This window comes from Phyllostomus discolor, chromosome X (assembly GCF_004126475.2).
Source record: "Phyllostomus discolor isolate MPI-MPIP mPhyDis1 chromosome X, mPhyDis1.pri.v3, whole genome shotgun sequence".
NCBI classification, from domain to species: Eukaryota; Metazoa; Chordata; class Mammalia; order Chiroptera; family Phyllostomidae; genus Phyllostomus; species Phyllostomus discolor.
The window spans coordinates 81,990,069-82,011,830 of record NC_050198.1 but is presented as its reverse complement, the minus strand read 5'-3'; the positions used below and the strand labels follow the sequence as shown (position 1 = coordinate 82,011,830).

The following is a 21,762-nucleotide window of genomic DNA, read 5'->3' as shown; positions in this document are numbered from 1 at the left end:
CATGAAAACTGATTCGAGATAGAATTGATGTGTTTATTTGTATATAGTAAGATTAGATTTAAAATATCATCTGTGATAAAGCAGTTCCAAGCTTCAAGTTCTGCCTTGGCATTTTTTTGCATTTGGACAAACTAATGGAAGTTGACACAAAATATTCTGTGACTGTTTTATAATCTGTCTTCATACTGGATCTTTCCTCCATTTTCGTTCTTTATTCTTTCCAAAAAAAAAAATACTCTTCACTTATGTGTAATTCGTTTTTACTTTCTTCACTAGAAATAGCTTGTTCAGTATCCAAATCTTCTCAATGAACTTCCACATAATCTTCATCTTTTAAATTACTTTCCCATTTGGCTCCAGAATTCTCATCACTGAACTCAAGAAACACTTGAAGTTCTTCAATATCTCTTGGATTATTGAATTGACATATTTTTCCAGCCATTTTCAATGATTAAAAAAACCCACTGACTTCAAAGTTTGCAAAAGAACAACAAAAAAACAAAAACAAAACCCTACACCAACAGAGACTTCGGAATTCATGGAATCTATCAGGTATTGGATTGGCCAAAAAGTCTGTTTAGCTTTTTTTCCATAAAATAAAAGACACATTTTTCATTTTTACCAGTAACTTTATTGATTTGAATATTTTGAGTATGTCATCTATATCCCATGTGGTATAACATTGATTTTCTCAATTAATGTCTCAATTTGATTGCTATCAACTTCAACTGGTCTACCTGACCATGGAGCATCATCCAGTGAGAAATCTCCAGCATGAAACTTCACACATCACTTTTGACACATTCAGTCAGAGCACCTTCTCTGTACACTGCACAAATCTTTTTTTTTTGTATTTCAATGAGTTTTTACCTTTCTTGAAATAATAACGTACTATGCTGAAAATGTTGCATATTTTCTTCCTTCTTCAATATTAAAATGACTACACAAAACTTAACAATTTTGATGTTTTTTAGTATACACTGATATGGCAGCTGTCACAATTTTATATAACAAAATTGTTTTGAATGAAGTTAAAGACTAGTAAGTGCTACTAGAGCCATCTTATGGAAAAACCCAAACAAACTTTTTGGCTAACCCAACACAATTTATTATTGAATATCACGCCCTCACAAAACACATGTTATAATCAAACTGATGGTTTAAACATTACGGCTTTATGTTAGTGACATACAAATGCACAGCTAGTCACGACCTTGAAACTATATACCCGATATATGCAACAATATTTAAGAAAAGAGTTTGTTCATATCTCTCTGATCAACCATGACCTCTTCAGGGTTAAGACATGTTAGCTAATAGTTTTGTATCACTTACTGGTGTGAGAAATCTATAGTCAACATTTGGACAAAAACTATCAGTCATATTTACTTAAAAATTAACTACTTATTGGATGACTGGTACATGTTATTATGAGGGGAATTTTTTTAAAGTTGAAATCTTAAGAATATATAGGAATATATAATACAAACAGAACTATAATTCATTTTCCATGAGAGTACTGCACATGAATAAACAAAGGCTATAAGTAACCAATAAAATAGTCAATACTGTTTCAGTACCCATCTAAAATATAAAATAACTCATTTTAAATAGGGCTTATTTAATATTTTAAGTTAGCTACCAAAAGTAGCTTACCTGTTAGATGCCTAAAAATAGGAATGGTTCAGGTCTGTTCCAGAGTGGGACTGGAATTACCAGGATTCAATCCAGTAAGAGTAAAGCAGAATGAGCAAACACACACACCAAGAAAAAATTATTTGGTCTTCCTACAACCAAGTCTGCTATGGCAACTAGGAAGGGGACCTAAAACTACTGAGATCGAGTGACCACAGGTTTACTACAGAGGAATACTCCTGCTAAATACACCTTCTAGGAAAGAATATGAATGTAAAAATGTTACAAATAATCAGATAATTATGTATATAGTATAATGGAGTAATGGCTCATCCTAAGTAGTAAATGGAACAGGAATTGCCAGCAGAAGCACTTTTTTTCAAGCCTTTCCTGAAGATTTCATACCACCACCCCTCCAAAACAAGGCTAGAAGTGACTACTTGCTTATTTGTGTTCTATTTGCACCTTGTACATACTTAATCACAAAATCTGCACTTTTTTAGTGAAATATGGGATTATGAGTTATTTAATGGCAGAAACGGGTTGTTCATTTTTACATTCAGCATCTAATAAAGTATAAGACACATAGTGACTGTTTGGCTATTTAATGACTCATTCTTTCCACAATCATCTAATTCATGTAACATTAGAATAAATCAAACTATAAAGGCAGGGAAATTGATGATGAGTTTCTAAATTAGTATTAACTAATATAGTTAGATTATTCTAGGGATGTTTTTTAGTCAGCAGAACAAAAAGACAGCATTAATTTTTATGCAGGCCAACAGCTTAAGAAGTTATAAACATAGCCCCTTTGACCTACAGATAGATAAAGAAAAAAATTGTACAACCCCCACCCCAATAAACCCTGAAAAGCAAAAACCTAACTAATAGTGTCGTCCTTTGAAAAATTCAACACTAGGATAAAAATTTTTAATTTTAACACAATTGAAACTCTAACCTAAGCTAGATTTTTCTAATGATTTATGCTTCACATTCAATAGACACAAATTGAACTTCTAACTCTGGAACCCAAGAATTCTTGGCTTTACTAACCAAAGAGTATTTTTGTTATGCAATAACATTTCCATCTCCTAAAACTTTGTGTCTGTTAATTCCATGATCCTAAAAACTAAAAATCCAACTTTTTTGGAGGGGGAAAACATATATTATTCAATTTAATTCCATTTGAACAAATATTTATTGCATACTTAAGATGTGCCATGCCCTGTGCTAAGTGATGTAAAAACCAAGACTGGTTGAGCTAAACTCCCTGCCATGAAGGAAAAAAAAAAAAAAACAGAGAAAGAATTAATGGCCATGGACAATAGTGTGGTGATTGTGGAGAGGCAGGGGAGAGGATGGGTGGAGGTGGAAGAGAGTATAGGGTGGATAAATGGTAATGGAAAAAAAACAATAAAAAATAAATGTTTTTTTAAAAGGAGCTTACAACTAAAAGGGAGAGGGAGATGTGTAAATAACCATCACACCTCAATGTAATAAGTGACATACTTATATATTCTATCCATTCTAAGGTTGAAACAGACTGGACCCTGAGCATAATGTGTGAAAGCACAGGGGAAAAGCTCCTTTCCAACAAAGCATATGTCTCAAGAACCAGCTGCACTTCTGTTCCTCCATCAATCCAAAAGTTCAGGTGTGGAAAAAATGGTACAGATGAGTATTGGGATGCATTGAGGATACAGCTGCTAAATCTACAAGTTTATTTGGCACCCTAAATGGAACTAGATTCTGTCTGGAGCCTAAAGACTGCTAAATCCTAATGTAAGACATTGCCTTTCAAGAGACTGGAATTAAAAAAAGAAAAACTTATAATAACAATACATTATGACTTAAATAATATAACACACACATTACCTTTAAATATGATCCATAGTATTTTGTTACATATGAACTATCACACTGACTCAAAACAGTTATTTCTTGCTGAATGTCTTCAATTTCATCTTCAGCTTCCTCGAGGTCTATGATTTTAATAGCAACCACTTGCTGGGTACGATTATCAATCCCTTTGAAAACTTCTCCAAAGGAGCCTTTCCCAATGCGTTCTAATTTGGTGAACAGTTCTTCTGGATCAGCTATATTATTCTAACAGGTGGGAGAGAAAGAAAGAAAAGAACATAAATGTGTTGCATCAGTTTTTAAATGATAAAAAAATAAATCACATAGGACATTAACACATTTTTAAAAGCATACCAATTTCCTTGACTCTTCATATATTCTTTGTTAGAACAACAGCAATCCCAAATATTCAGTTCTACTGGATCACACACACTTGCTGGGCTTAGCTGATCCTGCTACCACAAACAACTCTATACAACGAATGTTATCTCTGATGTCTGCCAAAGGGCTAGGCATATTTCACAATAAAGTAGCTGGTTATAGATAGTTTGCACATTAATGCTATGGTAGCAATAGTGAAAGAATTCCTAACCTAAGCAATAGCTAGGTGAATCGTTAAAAATTCTAACATTCCACCAGCAGTATATTACCTTTTAACTCTCCTTTTATCTTTCCAACTTGGACATCTCAATCACCCCACTTATACTTCTAAACCACCATGTAAACACCACAGAAACCAAAGACTCAAGAATCTATGAGTCTCCTTTTCTTTACTTGAGATTTTATTCACACATAATGTTCTCATCAATGGTTGAGATAAGATTCTATGCCTTTATCATAATTGCTGGTACTCATAAGAAATGGTAATATGTTGAACTTCCACAACTTATAGTGGCAATCGAGAGTAAGGCAAGCATGGGTTTTTAGGTTAACAAATGTAGAGGCATGACTCAGATTTATAAATTCCTGTCCTTTCTTGATTTAGAATTATCCTTTATCTAATCATATACATTTTAACTGAAATTTTATTCCAAGACAACCTTTATATAGTTACTTAAGCTCATACCGCTGAGTATTCAATATACTTCTATTCAAGTAGAAACACAAGATCTCCAAATCTCCCCAAAAGGCATGTTTTAATTTATATTTTAAGTGCTTTATTACTCTACATCTAAAACTTTATTTTGAGTTCCTTCAAAATGTAGGAGAATTCTATCTAGTTTTGGTGAGCTATCTGTATTTAATTTGGATCTGGATCACCTGGTCATTTACAATTTTACCTAGTCATCAATTTCAGGAGACAAAGAGTTACCACGTTCCCTTATATATTCATTTATTAGACAAAGTGATCATTAAAGTTTATTTTTTCTCTCACCAAATTGATTTTGAGTAGCTTGAAAACTTATGATCACCTTAACTTTTTTTCACCAACTTTTCTTTTTTACAACCTGCTTAAATAAAGTTTACACATGACCTGCTTGATTTATAAGTTTTCTCATTTTTCTTGGTTGGAATTTCTTCCTAATTCTAAAAGCTACATTTTCTATGTAATAGTCTCTTTGATGTTGCAAGGTAGTTCTTATCCCCACCCACCTAGAGTACCCACATGAAACAAATACATGTTGAGTTTCCTATACAGGCTTTTAAAAATAGGCTAGACATTCAGTAGGTTGGAAATGCCTTTTTAATGCTCACATTTTGTTATAACATGTTCTCCAAATTCTGAGTACTATCATTATAGATGTCCTTGGTGTTCTATTTCTTACAATGAAGGCATTGTACTTCGTTGTCATTACTATTACATAGTATAGGTAAACCAAAGGTACTTCTCTTCCTACTTTTGGTTATTATGGTTCCTGTCTTTCTAGTACCTTGTGGCAAAAGAAAAAAAGAAAAAAAATCATCAAAGAGTTTGGTGACAGGTTTACCTCCCTATAACTTCTAAATTCAGTGTATTTGGAAAAACACAAAGAACAAATCTTTCAGTTTTATTGAGGTAACTACAAAACAACTCTAAATGTTGTAAATATGTCATTAAAGAAAACAGTATGTACTTTCTGATATACTCTCAAGTAGGAAGTATATTCATTAACTTTATAACAAAAGTTTTTGTTGTAAGAAACAAAGATTAAATCCTAGTCTTCCTAATTCATATTTTATAAAGATTCAACTGAAACAATCAACCCCAGGGAGAATATAGCTGTTCTTGCTTCTATAACAAATGGGTTCCTGAAAGTATGCAAATTAAAGATTTAAAAATCAAGTTACATTTTGCATTCTAAAGAAGCTCTGAAATTAATTCTAACTTATCAATATAGTTTAAGGCTTTAAATCAAAGAATATCAAGTTGAAGAAAGAAATGGAGAAAGACCCATCATTTACATAATGTTTGCACTCTTTTATTTGGGGACTAAAAGTTCTCATGCAAAACCCCAACTTCCAGAGTGGAAGAAATCATGAAAACTAGTTTTTACTAGTATAACCTCACATGCTTGACTGTATCAGAATATAAATCCCTGCCCTGTTTGCTAGTTCCTGAATTGTCTATAGAAAATACCTAAATTCTAACCCCTCTCCCCTTTATCATCTCACAAGCTTCTTACACCAAAGTATCCTAAGTCTTTTTTAAAAGATTTATTTAATTATTAGGGAAAGGGAAGGCAAAAGAGAGGGAGGGAAACTTCAATGTGTGGTTGCCTATCATGCGCCCCCAACTGGGGACCTGGCCCACAACCCAGGCATGTGCCCTGACTGGGAATCAAATTGGTGACCCTTTGGTTCACAGGCTGGTGCTCAATCCACTGAGCCACACCAGCCAGGGCCTAAGTCTTTATTAAGATAGATTTCCTTTTGTTTTGGTGCAAGGGCAAAAGTCAAGTAAATAAATGGTAAACATACCAAGTAATGCAATTTAAAAACCACCTATATGAAGAACCTAATTTTCCCAGTATTATTCATTCACATCACTCTTCTTCAGAGCCTCTAGGAAAATCAACAGCTCGCTTTCCACCTAAATCAAATATTCTTTTAAGAATATTAAAATTTCCAAATCTTTCTACCTCTACTGCAAAATTGCAGCTTACTTCTATATCTGTATTTGTATTACCTTCTCAAAGCCATAACCCAGGAAGGAGCTTTAAGTTCTGCAGCAGCAAATAGGAAGAATGGCTAATTAACTTCATACTGATTTATGATGAATGGTAGACAATTTATCCATAGCCCACAAAAATGGGTCTGTGAAAATAACCTACAGATCTACCTCAGAATATTCACATTATTCCTTGACTGTATTTACCTTTGCTTAGCTTGAATATGGATTCTTCAGCTATAAAAGTACAATTGTTACAAATTTAAGTCTTAAGCAGAGGTACCATTACTAGTAAAGCAATAACAATGGCAACAATAACCTTTTAATATGGAAATGTTCTTAAGAAGTCCAAAAGGGAAAAACATAAGATGATCATTTTGCCTGTCTCCTGTGTAAAGTTAGAAGCAGATGAAAGAAGACTTCTTGCATACTTAAATCACAGAATCAGAGGGCTGGAAGAACTCTTGATGGTTCTCTAAGTGGTCTCTAGTCCTGGCTACACATCAGAATCACCAGTACAATGTTTAAAATGCAAATAACTAGGCCTCTTTCCAAAACTACTGATTCAGAATCTGAAATTGGACCAGCAATCAGTATTTTTTTTTAAAAAGTACTCCAAACTATTTTCCATGTAGTCATTTTGACACTGGTTTTAAAATCAGCATTTGGGCCCTGGCTGGTGTGGCTCAGTGGTTGTGTGCTAGCCTGTGAATCAAAGAGTCACTGATTCAATTTGTAGTCAGGGCACATGCCTGGGTTGCAGGCTAGGTCCCCTGTTGCGGGCAAGCAAAAGAAGCAACAGCACTTTAATGTTTCTCTCCCTCTCTCAAAAAATAAATAAATAAAGTCTTAAAAAATCAGCATTTGGGAACCACTGAGCAGATAGATCTTGAAATCTTGAATTTGTATCCTTGATTATCTTCAGAGATAAGGGTGTTTCTTTCTTCCAGATATAGGGGGAGTATTTCTCACATGAGTGTTTTAAGACCTGTTTCAGGAAAGAAGAGCAATGGGGTGGGGACAGGGAGGATGGTGTGTGAAAACATATCAAAGTAACCTTCTCACTTCTGTCATTTTGTCAAACTCCTTCAGGTTAAAATATCCAACATGCCAAGGTGCTATACTTTGAGGTAGCTTATCTTCAACCTCATCAGGGGGCATTAAGAGTAAGTGGGCAGGAGAAACAAGAAAACTGTAGACAGAATTAGAATTCACCCTGGGGTTCTATTAGAATGGAGACTCATAGAGTCAATGGTTAGAAAGAACTAAATGTAACAAATTTAGTTTCTTTGAATCTGAGGTAGCCAAATCAGACTTCTAATCTGGAGCTGAGAGTGAAAACATAACAGATTTAGGGAAGAGAGGTAGATTTCTCAGAGGATTTGAGCAGAAAGGGTTGTGCTCAAGGTGTCCTGAGAACAATTTGAAGAACTAAGAGCCAAGGTGAGCAAGGCTGACCTCAAACAATATTTTCCACTTGTCTTCATACTTTAATAAAAATTATTCTATGAATGCTCTTGTTTATAAGATACTGTTTGCACTTTTACAAAGACCAGTTATGTGTATAGGCTATCAGTGACTGAGGAGGAGGAATCTATGGGAAATAATAAGCAAAAAAAAAAAAAACTAATGATATCAAAGCTTATAAAGGAAGACCTGTTACAAATTCTCAAGAGGTAAGTAACACCAGGAGTGACCTACAGTGAACTCAGGATGCCCTGAAAATACAAGAGAGTAACTAAAACTTTAGCCTAACAATGCACTAAAAACTAGAGATAACATCCAGTTAGCTACCTAGTATTTAATTTGTTGAGATTAGTTCTCCCAAATTGGACAGAAAATGCTTTTCTAGCTTACATGTCTATACTATTAACTGTAATCTAACAGGTAGAATGCATACAAATAAAAGCAATTCTCTAGTGATTTCATGAGCCTCAAATTCAATTAGTTCTATTATGATCACCTATGCTAAGATTTTTCAATTGCCCTGTGAACACAGCCCTATAAGTTTGTTGGGTGCTTCCTAATCAAGATACTGCCAGAAGAAAAATAAAGATTAAAATCAAAGCCATTTACCTCTTAGTACTGCTTGCACTCAAGATTGTAAGATACTGTGTTTTTAAAGTGTTATATAATTCAAGCACAATTGAGATCTCCCTGGGTAGAAATATAAGTCACAGGCTTTGAGAACTGCAAGGAAATGTATAGGTCATTTGATCCAATTCCTTATCACTACCATCAGCAAAAAGTATTCATTGTATGCCTGCTGTGTCCTAGTCTAATACCACCAAACGGAAATCATGAAGTTTAAGGCTGTTTATGTGAAATTAATGGTAGAAATAGGGAAAGGTAATGAAGGGAAAAATAAATCTTGGAAAAATAAATCCAAAAAGAAGTATGGACTCTTTGAGATGAATAGTATGTAGCAAACATCTGATCCAAAATTTATTTTTATATGGAAAAAAACTGTAACCTAGAGAGGTCATAAATTGTTCAAAGACTTAAGGTGGTTCATTAGTGGCAAAGCTCAACATTTTTTTAAATTTCATTTTACTGATTGTGCTATTACAGTTGCCCCAATTTTCCCCCCCTTCCATCCAGCCTCCACTCTCTCAGGCAATCCCCACACCATTGTCCATGTCCATGGTTCATGCATATATATTCTTTGGCTACTATAATCTCTATGCTGTCCTTTTCATCCCCATGACTATTCTGAAACTACCAACTTGTACTTTTTAGTCTCTTTACCTTTTTTGCTCATCCCCCTGTCCCCTTCTCATTTGACAACCATCAATATATTCTTTGAATCTATGACTGTTTCTGTTCTGCTTCCTTATTTTGTATTTTAGATTCAATTGTCTATAGTTATGTATTTATTACCATTTTATTGTTCATAGTTTTGATCTTCCTCTTCTTAGAAAAGTCCCTTTAACATTTCATATACTACTGATTTGGTGATGAACTCCTCTAGTTTTTTGTCTTGGAGCTTTTTATCTTTCCTTTGTTTCTATATAATAGCTTAGCTGGGTAACCTTGGTTGTAGGTCCTTACTGTCCATCACTTTGAATATTTCCTGCCAATCCCTTCTAGCCTATAAAGTTTGTTCTGAGAAATCAGCTGACAGTCTTATGGGAACTCCCCTGTAGGTAACTAGCAGCTTTTCTCTTGCCACTTTTAAGATTCTCTCCTTGTCTTTAACCTCTGGCATTTTAATTACAATGTGTCTTGGAGTGGGCCTTTTTGAGTTCATCTTGTTTAGGGCTCTCTGCACTTCATGGACTTGTATGTCTATTTCCTCTATCAGTCAGGGAAATTTTCTGTCATTATTTTTCAGATAGGTTTTCAATTTCTTACTCTCTCTCTTCTCCTTTGGGCATCCCCATGATGTGAATGTTGGTACACTTGAAGTTGTCCCAGAGCTCCTTACACTACCCTCATTTTTTTAAAGTTCTTTTTCTTCTTGCCATTCTGATTGGGTATTTTTTGCTGTCTTATATTCCAGATCACTGATTTGATTCTCGGCTTCATCCACTCTACTGTTGATTCCCTGTAAGTTGTTCTTCATTTCAGTTAATGTATCCTTCATTTCTGACTGGTTCTTTTCTATGGTTTCCATTTCCTTTTTTATGCCGTTAAATTTCTCTCTGACTTCATCTGTTCTTCCCCTAAGTTCTTTGAGCATCCTTATAACCAGTACTTGAACTCTGCATCTAGAAGCTTGCTTGCCTCCATTTTATTTAGTTCTTTCTCCGAGGTTTTGTTCTATTCTTCCATTTGGGCCACGTTTCTTTGTCTTGTTTTAGCAGCCTCCTGCTGTTTGTTTCTAAGTATTAGGCAGGGCTGCTACTTCACCCAGGCTTGGTAGTGTGGCCTAATGTAGTATGTCCTGTAGGGTCCAGTGGCACAGTCTCCCCTATCACAAGGTGCACCCACTATGATGGTTGTGTATACCTTGCTCTTGTAGTTGAGCCTTAATTGCCATTGGCAGATCCATAGGAGGGATTTACCCAGGCCAATCAGCTTCAAGGACTGGCTGTGACCACTCACCATCAACCTCTGTCCCCCCCAGGAGCTATTGTGGAGGATCAGCTGTGCAGAAGCCCACTCCACAGAGTGAGACTTGCTTCAGCAGGGCTCTGGCGCCTGCTGAGTCTGCACCTTGAGTGTGTTGCTTGGTGAGGTGATTGGGTGGTGGTGCTACCACATGGTCTGTATCTGTCTTCTGGGTGTGATGCCTCTAGGGCCCCCTGAGAGGTGTAGGTCAAAGTCAGCCACTGCCTGTGTTTTTCCAGGGCCACCTGGCATAAGCTGCAAGAAATCTGCAGATGGCTGCTACTTGTGTTGGACTTGGAGATGCCCAGGAGATGCCAAGCTGTGAACCAAGGCCAGGTGCTGCCAGTGCTGGGCCTGAGGTCACTCAGCAAAAGGTATGGGGATTTCTGAGGCCAGATTTTGTTTTGAGAGGATTTAGGAAAATCTGAAGCATGAGCCTAGAAAAGCCATTCATAAGAAAAAGCCACTGGAAATAGCTTGGGTGGACCCTAAAGTTGGGTGGGGTGGAGCCTCAGAGAATCACCAGGGTGGGCCAAACAGTGTGAGCCAGGTTGATGGAGTCTCAGATATGGTTCCTGCCTGCCAGCTCTGTGGGGAGAGGGCTCAGAAAAAGAACAATGGCTTCTGTCAACACTTGTCTCTGGGATAAAACTGCCCTTCCAGCTCTCACCCTGATACTGGACAACTCAGTTCATCCCTATTTGCCTTTGGTTCCTTTCAAGCTGCTGCCCCAGTGCTAGAGCTCATAGCCAGTGAGTCTGAGTAAGTCCATGTGCGGGCTCTTTAAGAGGAACTGCCTGGCAATCCAGAAGTTTCTGTCTCCCAAAGCTTCAATTCCCACTGGATTTTACCATCACAAGTTATGGGAATTTACCTATCTGGTACTGGAACCCTGGGCTGGGGGGCCTCTTGTGGAGCAGGGACTACTCACTCCTGAGATACCCTTCTCAATTTTTATGTCACATGTGGGTGTGGGACCAACCCATTCTGTGTCTCCACCCCTCTTACCAGTCTCAATGTGGTTTCTTCTTTAATTCTGTAGTTGTAGAACTTCCATTGAGCTCAACTTCTGGCAGTTCTACGTAATTAATGTTATGTACCTTGGTTGTAATTTTGGTATGGTTGTGCAAGGAGGTAAGCTGTGTTTACTTACATTGCCATCTTAGCTTTCTACTGCAGAGCTGAAACTTGAACCCAGGGCTCCTTACTTTTAAGTCTAAGGTTCTTTCATGGCAACTTGGATTAATTTGTAACTTAAACTACATTCTTTTGCTATAAAACCAAAATTATTTTCCATCATAAATAAACCCCACAACTGCCCAATATCTACTTAGAAATAGCCCTATATTGCAAGAGTTAAAAACAATTGTAACTTAAAAGGATTTGAATAAAGCAGAACTTTTCTATTATTTGAATGATATGATTAATTAGTCTTGAACCACTCTGCAATTGGCTGATCCTTGTATACATGCCTAAGTGCCAAATATTTTATATTATAATCTTACAGAGATATTATGTAATCTTGACTATTTTGGCAAGGTTTACTGTACTTGGTCCATTGTTTTTCCACATTAATAACTAGATAGGAATAGGCTAACCTTTAGAATGTGGGAGGCAAGATAATGATGGTATTCCACACCATTATTCCCATAGGATCCAATGTCCAGAAGCCAACAGCTCCAATTCCAGTTTTATCACTGATTTTTTGTAGACTTCAGTAATTCTTAACACTAAGATATTCAGTTCTGTTCATAAAAAAGACCTTCAAATTGATAAATTTTCCAATAATAAAAATATATTTGCGGTAGATTTTATATAAGTACAAAATTGTTAAATTACCATGCCAATGCTCAAATTACTTTACTAATGAGAGAGACTAAAAAATTCCTCTTAAGTTTTTGTAAGCTTTTGAAAATTGAGATATTAGAACAGTATTTCTCAACTTTCTATAACCTTAGGTTAATATTACAAGTATGTGATAAAATGTTATAGAATTCTTAAGAAACCTCTGTGATTCATATTTCTGAAATCAACTATGTAGCTTCACTATATTTTACATGTAATACAGTAAGACTTCAGATAAAAGTTAAGTATGTCTGTATATGTCAAAACTAAACAAAGAATTGGGCCTGTGGTCTAACTTCCTTAAGTGGTCAGCTTGCATCCGTATTTCTATGTTTGTGAGAGCTCAAAATATTTACCTAAACACACAGAAAATGTTCTTAGTTTACCTATTTTTATGATGTACTAATATTTATACATCTCTCTCAAAGGTTATTATAACTTGCTTTTGCAACATAAAGTAGAAGTAAAATTATCTGATTTTATGTATATGCAATGATATAAATGAGATGTAGTCACAACCTGTGTTTCCTTCTGGTCATCACATAGAATTTTCAACTCACAGTTGAGTGCCTGTCTTTACTAACTCACTTAAAAGACAGTTTTGAGATGGAGGATATAGAAGCAAAGTAGCCCTGGTCTTAATGGCAAAGAATAAAGTCAAAGTTCTCACACAGTGGCTGAGGTGGGGGGAGTGGGGGGGTGGGGGAATGGAAACAACTGTACTTGAACAACAATAAAAAATGTGAGAAAAAATGTTCTCACACAGTATTATTTTCTACTATTAAGGCAACAATTTAAACTTTCAGCAATACTGTGCATAGCAAGAAGAATGTGTTTATAAGGCAGAACTAAAATTAAATTTATAAATACTTTTTTCATGTTCTCTTTTTTATTCTTATTTTTAAATGCACATTAGCAAAAATACTTAGAATAGAAATATTGTAAAAGATAACATTGTTAGCCCTGGCTGGCGTAGCTCAGCTCAGTGGATTGAGCCCAGGCTGCGAACCAAAGTGTCACAGGTTTGATTCCCAGGCAGGGTACATGCCTGGGTTGCAGGCCATAACCCCCAGCAACTGCACATTTATCTATCTATCTATCTATCTATCTATCTCTATCTCCCTCCCTTCCCTCTCTAAAAAGAAATGGATAAAATCTTTAAAAAAAGAGATAACATTGTTAAATTTATTACAAAAGATTTTGACACAGCTGCATGAATAACAGCAGTTTGAGGAGTTTCTTCTGATTAATAATTTTGAGTCTACTTCATCTTTAAGAACAAAAGAATAATTGGTAATATTCCTTCATCTTAAGTCCTCCTACTCAAGATAGGATAAGAGAAGCCCTTCCTCTTTCCCCTAATTTGCAGTCTTCTCTTTACCCAAGCTCAGACCAGAGAAATAGAACAATGAAGTAAGTAAGTAAGTAAGTAAGTAAGGCAGACAGACACATTCTGGGATGTGAAGAATGCATTTCTTTATATATTTTTGTAGGATAATTCAATTTACAATCTGGTAAAGAAGAATGAAACAGTTATTTGATTCTATTAATGCTTTACAACGTACTACATTTTTCCAAAGAAAAAATGAAATACAGGCAGGATGATAAGGAATTTAACCATAACATCCTCCACCTTAGAAATTCTCAATCAGGAAACCAATTCGTAATAGGCAGCACTTTTATTTAGCTCTATTTTCCAGATAGATCTTTAAATTCCTGTTATTTCAATTGGAAATGGAAATGTCCGATTATTTTGTTCAGCCAGATCAGTTATCTTTGGATCTAAGACCTCTTAAATTAATAGAAACAACTAATTTTGTCTTTTTTGACTCTCCGGGATCTGAGGTTCCTTTGTCTTTAGTTATATTCATGGGTAAAGGGAGCAAAACATCCTGCAAACAATCACATTCTCTCAATAAACCAAAACTCAAGGCTATCATCACAATAAATGGTTGTGGATGCAAATTCCATTGCCTCAGTGAACTCACTTCTCTCTGACTTTACAACCATTCCAAAGGAAAAAGGAGGTCTGGTTTCTTATATGTATCACAGGGGTACAGAGAGGAGAGACATCAGGAAAAATTGGCTTAATTTTGCTTACTCTGGAAATTACAAGAAATCAGTGATTAAATGATGGCTTCAGCATCTGTATATTGAAGGAGAGAGGTGGGCTCAATGATCTCTAAATTATCTACTATTCTCATTTTGTGAATTAGTGAAGTATTGGAAGCCAAATCCCTTTGTTTCCCTGCTTGTATCAGTAGCAGTTGCCCATTCTATTTCTGAAGCAATCATTAAGGTAAAAGATGAGCTGCCATTGGCCACGTGGCCAATTCTATAGCAGTATACAATGGCTCAAATGAAAAATATATACTATCCGGCCCTGGCTGGCATAGCTCAGTGGATTGAATGTGGGCTGCGAACCAAAGCATAGCAGGTTTGATTCCCAGTCAGGGCACATGCCTGGTTGGTTGCAGGCCACGCCCCCCAGCAAATGCATATTGATGTTTCTTTCTCTCTCTCTCTCCCCTTCTCTCCCTCTCTCTCTCTCCCTCCCTCCCTTCCCTCTCTAAAAATAAATAAATAAAATCTTAAGAAAATTCAGGAAACAAAAAAAGCAAAAACCTCAGTTAAAAAAAAAAAATATATATATATATATATATATATATATATATATATATATACTATCCCACTGTTCAAGAAAGAAATTCAGAATCACTAGTTGACTGCATTCAAATCCCAACTCTCTGATACTATAATGAAACAGGCTCAGAAACCAAGGATGGATAAAGAGCAACAGAGTGAGTACTGTCCAGACTGATCTCCCACCTGTCATACTGGCTACGTTCCATTACATGAGTGGCTGATCCAAGGAAGTCAAGGGGAGCCAGAGTTCACTTCATACAGGGCCTAAGCTTCTATTACCCTTCCTCTCCTTCAACTGTAAAGTAAATCCATTCAGAAAGTAAAGTAGCATTTAGACAGTAATCTAGTTTATACTTGACCATATACAGAAGTAGAACATCCAACAAAACTAAGTGTCCAAAGGTAAAATTTCAGGGATGTCTTACCATATTCTCAACCCAATGCTTCAATGAGTAGTAGCTTAGACATAAAAACTTAAATGCAATGTTCCATTGGAGAACAATTCTATTTTTTGTTACTTTTGAGCCTTCGAGTCATACCATTTTCTCCAGCAACAATAATTCTACCTCTCCTCCATCTGTCAAAATTCCTCATCTTTAATTAAAAAATACCTCTTCAACTCCCCAGGGGAAGTTGATCACCCAAACACAATCAATTACTTCATTTTCTACCCTTCCACAGCCTTTTCCTTGAGCTCTATTTCTTGAGCACACATTATCTTTGTATTCTCTTTGATTGTCATGACCTTTCTATTTTCTAATAAGTAAGTTCATTAAGAAATTGGATCTGTCTCACTGAGTACCAGTTACCTACCCTCACAGGACCCAGTATATTGCTTTGTATACTGTAGGCCTTGGATGTTTGCAGATTATTTACCTGGAGGCTCTCCTAAGATAAAATCATTGTCATGAGGTAGTCCTTTCATTTACTATTTCATTTCTGACTTTTGGTACAAGGGAGGTTACATTCAATAAACTGAACAATATTAAAATAGGTATGAAATGCTAAGTCAATTCCTTTTCTCACATGTGATTGACATAATAAAAATTTTCCAAAGTGATAACTGAGATTTTTTCTTTCTATTAAAGAGTTCTTTTTAAAATTAAATTTATGGGGGGGGCATTGGTTAATAAAATTATACTGGCTTTACATGTATAAGTCTGTAATACATCATCTATATATTGTATTGTGTGTTTACCATTCTAAGTCAAATCTCTTTCCATCACCACTTACCATGCCCCCCTTTATCTTCTTCTACCTTCCTTCAGCCTCCTTTCCCTGTTAATCACCATACTCTTATCTGTTATCTATGAGTTTTGAGTTTTTATTTATTTATATTTTTTGCTTAATCCCTTTACCTTTATAATCCAGCTCACAAACCCACTCCTGTCTGACAGCTGTCAATCTGTTTTCTGTATCTATGAATGTTTCTATTTTGTTTGTTAGTTTATTTTGTTCATTAGATCTCACATATAAGTGAAATTATCATATTTTGCTCTGTAGAGTGGACATCCACATTTATGGCCCAAACTTTCAGGAAAAAATCTTTCATTTTAATTTTTTAATTCAATTTTTTCTTTATTTAAATTTAGATACTTCTTTTTTTTGCATTATAAAGGAATTTTAGCATTTATTTTTTAACATATTATGGTACAAGAAATTTTATGTAACAAATAATTATAAAACTCAAGAACAGAGTAGAAGAAATTTTATATACTAGTAACAAATTTAGGATATTTATGCATCAGAGGAAGCCAAGAACACTTCTTTACTGACAATATCAGAAGTATTATCTTCTTCAATTTATACATTACCAGTGTCTTTTGAAGAGTCACTTGCCTTATCCCAGTAAATTTCATCATCCTCAGTTCCAATCAGAGCATTGCTAATGCTGCATTTTTTAAATGATTTCACAACTAGTTCCTTCTTGAAACTATTCTACAATCTTAGGATCTAATCACAAGCCTGGGCAACTGCATCCACAATGTACACTCTTTCTTCATTAGGGTCTAAAAGGGCTTGTTTACTGATACATCAAGAGGTTGCAATTGTCTGGTTAGCCCACCAGTATCACAGCAAACTGGGTTTTCTTTTTTTTTTTCTTTTTTTTAAAGATTCTATTTATTTATTTTTAGGGAGGGAAGGGAGGGAGACAGGGAGAGAGAGAGAAACATCAATGTGCGGTTGCTGGGGGTCATGGCCTACAACCCAGGCATGTGCCCTGACTGGGAATCGAACCTGCGATGCTTTGGTTCTCAGCCCGTGCTCAATCCACTGAGCTACACCAGCCAGGGCGCAAATTGGGTTTTCAAATCCATTCTGTGATTGCTTTTGCACTTTGTTTAACACGGGCTTTGAAGTCATCAAAAACAAGGAAAGCTGATTTTTTTAAGTAATCCTCCAGGCCTTCGTAACCAAACTTAGTTAAAACAGATTTTCATGCCTCCTTCATTCAGCCATCCTTTTTTCATGCATGTGGTCAATATCTCCACTTGAAATCTTTTCTTTCAGAAACATTTTTCTTTTATAGATGATCATAGGTGATAGCTTTGTCCCATCTGCACAGCAGGCTAGAGCAACAATGAAGTGTGTTTTCTCACAACCACTAATTTTAACAGTCATGGTGTTTCCTTCTTTGATGCCCATAATTCTGTTGGATGGCACAACAAATGTAAGTGGGATCTCATCAATACTGGCAATTTGGGACAGCCCAAAGTTGTTTTTTGAAGACTGATAACATTAAAAATGAAATTCCAAAAGTTGATTCTCATAGGCTGCTGGAAGTTTGGGGGCAAGTTTTGTTCCTGTCATATTCAAACCTTCTCTCTTCATAAAGTTGAAACACCATTTAAGTATCCCTGAGAAATCATCAATGCTTTTTTTCTCGTGCAATCCTTTTACCTTCTTCTTGTATTACCTTAGTCGAAACAGAGAGCCCAGTGCAATGTTGCTCCAGAATCCAGATCTTCACCTCCTGCTCCACCTCTGGCCACTTTGGAGGTTTCCCCGCATTGCCTTCTGTCTTGGCATCTGAGAAGCTTTTCTTCATGTTGCCTCCACAATCTGATGACATTGTGAGATGAGGTCCAAAGTGTCTCTTGGCAGCTCCGTTGCCATGCTTCTTAGCATATTTAATAACTTTTAGCTTAAAGCTTGCAGGACAAAAACCATTTTGACATTTTCCAAGGGATTTTCCAATAATTTCTCCTGCCTAAAATGTAGGAAATGTCACACTGTTCACCCTATGGTAATAAAGCTAGCATCACCCATCTTATCAAATGGATAACATTTGGCATCATCTATCTTTGTTGGGGACCGCCCTGCCTGGTCTCAGGAAGCTGTAACCCCCCGTGACTTAGGCTGAGTGAGAGACCTCCAGACCAGGAGCCACTAAGGAGACAAAACTTATTTCCCTGGCATGAATGCTGCCTGTTTTGTGCCTGACCTCCTAAGCTTGATCAGTTAGCCAATGACGGGTAAGATTTCCCACGGAGGGTATCACCTAAGACAGGCATGATCACGAGGAGGCCTCTGGGAAGAGACTTGGGGCTGTGGAAACGAAGGGGTGATGGACATCAACCCCTGTTCCCTCGGCTTTGTCAAAGCCTGAGTCCTTGTTCTTAGAAGTGAGAAATCCAAGTCTCCTGGCTGCCTTTGTCTCCTCTGTTGACTCAGGCCTGAGGAAATAACAGGGGTACTGCAGCCCAGATTAGAAACGGGGGACCCCTGGGGTAATCAGGCCTGGAACATAGAATATGCAAGATCCTGTGAGATCTGTTTGCTGGAGGATATTATTAGATTAGAATTTGAAGGCACAGACAGGAAACCTAAACTAGCCTTTTGAGCCCTGTCACTCCTTTCAAATGTTAAAACTCCAACTTCTGCCCAGAATCACAGCAGGGGTTCTGTTTGCACCTTTGTAAGTCACCTGCTTCTTTTGATCTTTTCTGCCAGACTGTGAATCCCCAAACTAAGTCTGTATTCTCAATAAAAATCTGCTTGGGAATGGATATGGGACGCTCTCCACTAGAGAGAGTGGCTGTTCTGTCCCTATTTCCCCACAGGACCTGGTTGTCTCTGTGTATGTTTTTCTCGTGTTTTCGACGAGCATCCACAGCAGAGATGGATACTGCTGGCCGGTATATGCCACATATCTTATCAAGTGGATAACAATACATCGCTCTTCATTTCATTTCATTGAATTGTTGGCTGAAACTGCTTTTGTTGCAAGTTCATTGTAAGTTCAACAAAATTGATTATCATATTCCAGGGTATTATTTTGCATATGGATATCATTATTGTTTTCTAGAGTTTCACTTTTAATGCTTAAGCATAAATAAAATAATTAAAAACATACAGAACTAGTACTACCCACGTGTAATGCACACCCTTACTTTCCCCTCAAAAATTTGGGCAAGAAAGTGCACATTACACAGGGCAAAATATGGTATATAGTTCTTGTCTTCCTCTGACTGGCTTATTGCACTTAGCATAATACTCTCCAGTTCTTTAGTTTGCAAAACAGCATTTCTTGCAATGGAGAGTAGGCAGTAGCCATAAAAACAAGGATACATATGAATGATATATGCAAATCTGATTTTGAAAGCATACCTGCCATCACTATTAACCAGAGCCACATGACTACCATATGTCCTGTAGAATGTAGGATGATGTCATATCCAAATGCAAAGATTAGAGACCTCAAAGAGCCACAGTCTGTGTATCACTCTGCTGTACATTTCAATTTAGTTGGGCTAAACACATAGAAATACACAAATCAATCAGGGGTCAGGTTTAACCATAAGCATTAATGTTAAAACTAAAGGGATTATTTCTGACTAGACAGGAAGTTATATAAATATAACCTGGGACTGAAAACAAGCCTTAAATATAAAATATTCATTTGTAAAGGGAGACAAGATCATACAATAAAAGGAAGACAAAAATTCCACTAATGTAGCTCTGGCTGGTGTAGCTCAGTGGATTGAGTATGGGCCTGTGAACCAAAGGGTCACCACTTTAATTCCCAGTTAGGACACATGCCTAGGTTGTGGGCCAGGTCCCCAGTGGGGGTGCATGAGAGGCAACCACACATTCATGTTTCTCTCCCTTTCTTTCTCCTTCCCTTCTAAAAATAAATAAATGAAATATTTTTTAAAATTCTACTAATATATAAATGATAAAACAGGTACCCTAATTTATTCAGGCCATTATTTAACTAAACTCACACAGGGCAATTTAACATGATGGACACTGAGAGCCAGGTTTTTTTTTTTTTTTTTTAAAGATTTTATTTATTTATTTTTAGAGAGGGAAGGGAGGGAGATAGAGAGAAACATCAATGTGTGGTTGCTGGGGGTTCTGGCCTGCAACCCAGGAATGTACCCTGGCTGGGAATCGAACCTGGGACACTTTAGTTTCCAGCCCGCGCTCAATCCACTGAGCTACGCCAGCCAGGAGAGAGCCAGGTTTTATTCTATACATACTGTCAGATGTCACTGTAGTACTTTCAGAAATAAATACCTTTGTACAGAATATAAAGCAGAGGCCCCTAATAGCAGATATTGAGCTATCATGGATAATGTTGTGGTGAATCTTTAGCACACTTATTTAAATGCACTGGATTAAAACAAAATTGATTTTCTCACTGCCTATTTTCCTTCTAGATACAGAACTCCAATTAAAATCAATAGATTTGAAGGTTGTAAGCACAGCACTAAATTATTAAAACCATGAGTTTTTTTAGAAAATTAACACTGATTCAAAAAGTGGATTTTACATCGACTTACCTTTTCATTCTTAATGAGAAAGTGGCTGCAGTGTAATTTCCCTCTTTAATCAAATCTATACTTTGAATGAATTTAATCAAATAGTATTTGCAAGAAGTTACCCAGTGGAATCTTAGGAGTAAGGAAAATTATCTCTCCGGTTCTGTTGCCTTTAACATTCTATGATCCCAAGAAAATGATAGTGATGGCATGATGTGATCAGTAGCAAACAATTTTAGTCTTAGCAAACACTAAGAATGGAGGAGATTATAGAATATTCTAAAAGAACAGTCTCTAATATTTTCAACAATCTACTTTCCAAAAGCGAAAAACATTATTAAAGTGTGTGTTTATGTGCGTGCATGGGTATAGGGCTAAAAAATAAAGCTTATTGTTATTTTAATGCCTTACTTACTTCTTTAAAAATTTAAAGCAGTGCTTTAATAAATAAGAATAAACTCAGAAACCAAGCAAAATGAGATGTGTGTGTGTAATAGTTGTACCTAAAAACCTACAAAGAACTTCTACAAATGGGCATAGAAGTTAGCTCTATACTCAGCATCATGGTGAACCCAACTATACGAAAAATAAGCTTATACTTACAGAGTTCTTATATTAGCAAAACAGGGGCTGATTTTAACATCCTCTCTGATGATGATTTTATAATTGTTATTCCCATTCCCTTACACAGGAAGTGTCGGTTCATTTGGGAAAAATCTTAAATATTGTCATATTTCCATTTACTCAAGGAACCCCAGCTTAGAGAACTCTTCTTTTTCTTGTGAATCACTGTATTTTTCAGACTATAAGATGCACTCCCCCCAAATTTGGGAGGGAAATGGGGGGTGTATCTTATAGTCTGAA

The 21,762-nt window shown here is 36.3% G+C and overlaps 1 protein-coding gene across 2 annotated transcripts in view; it reads right to left on the bottom strand.

Moving 5' to 3' along the window:
- The window catches only part of STK26 (serine/threonine kinase 26), a 75,500-nt gene that overhangs the window by 30,184 nt on the left and 23,554 nt on the right, over positions 1 to 21,762 (bottom strand). For both annotated transcript variants that reach the window (XM_028522587.2, XM_036016970.1), the window contains exon 3: positions 3,514 to 3,744. In XM_028522587.2, the coding sequence (XP_028378388.1) occupies positions 3,514 to 3,744 (231 nt within the window). The remainder of the gene's footprint in view (positions 1 to 3,513; positions 3,745 to 21,762) is intronic.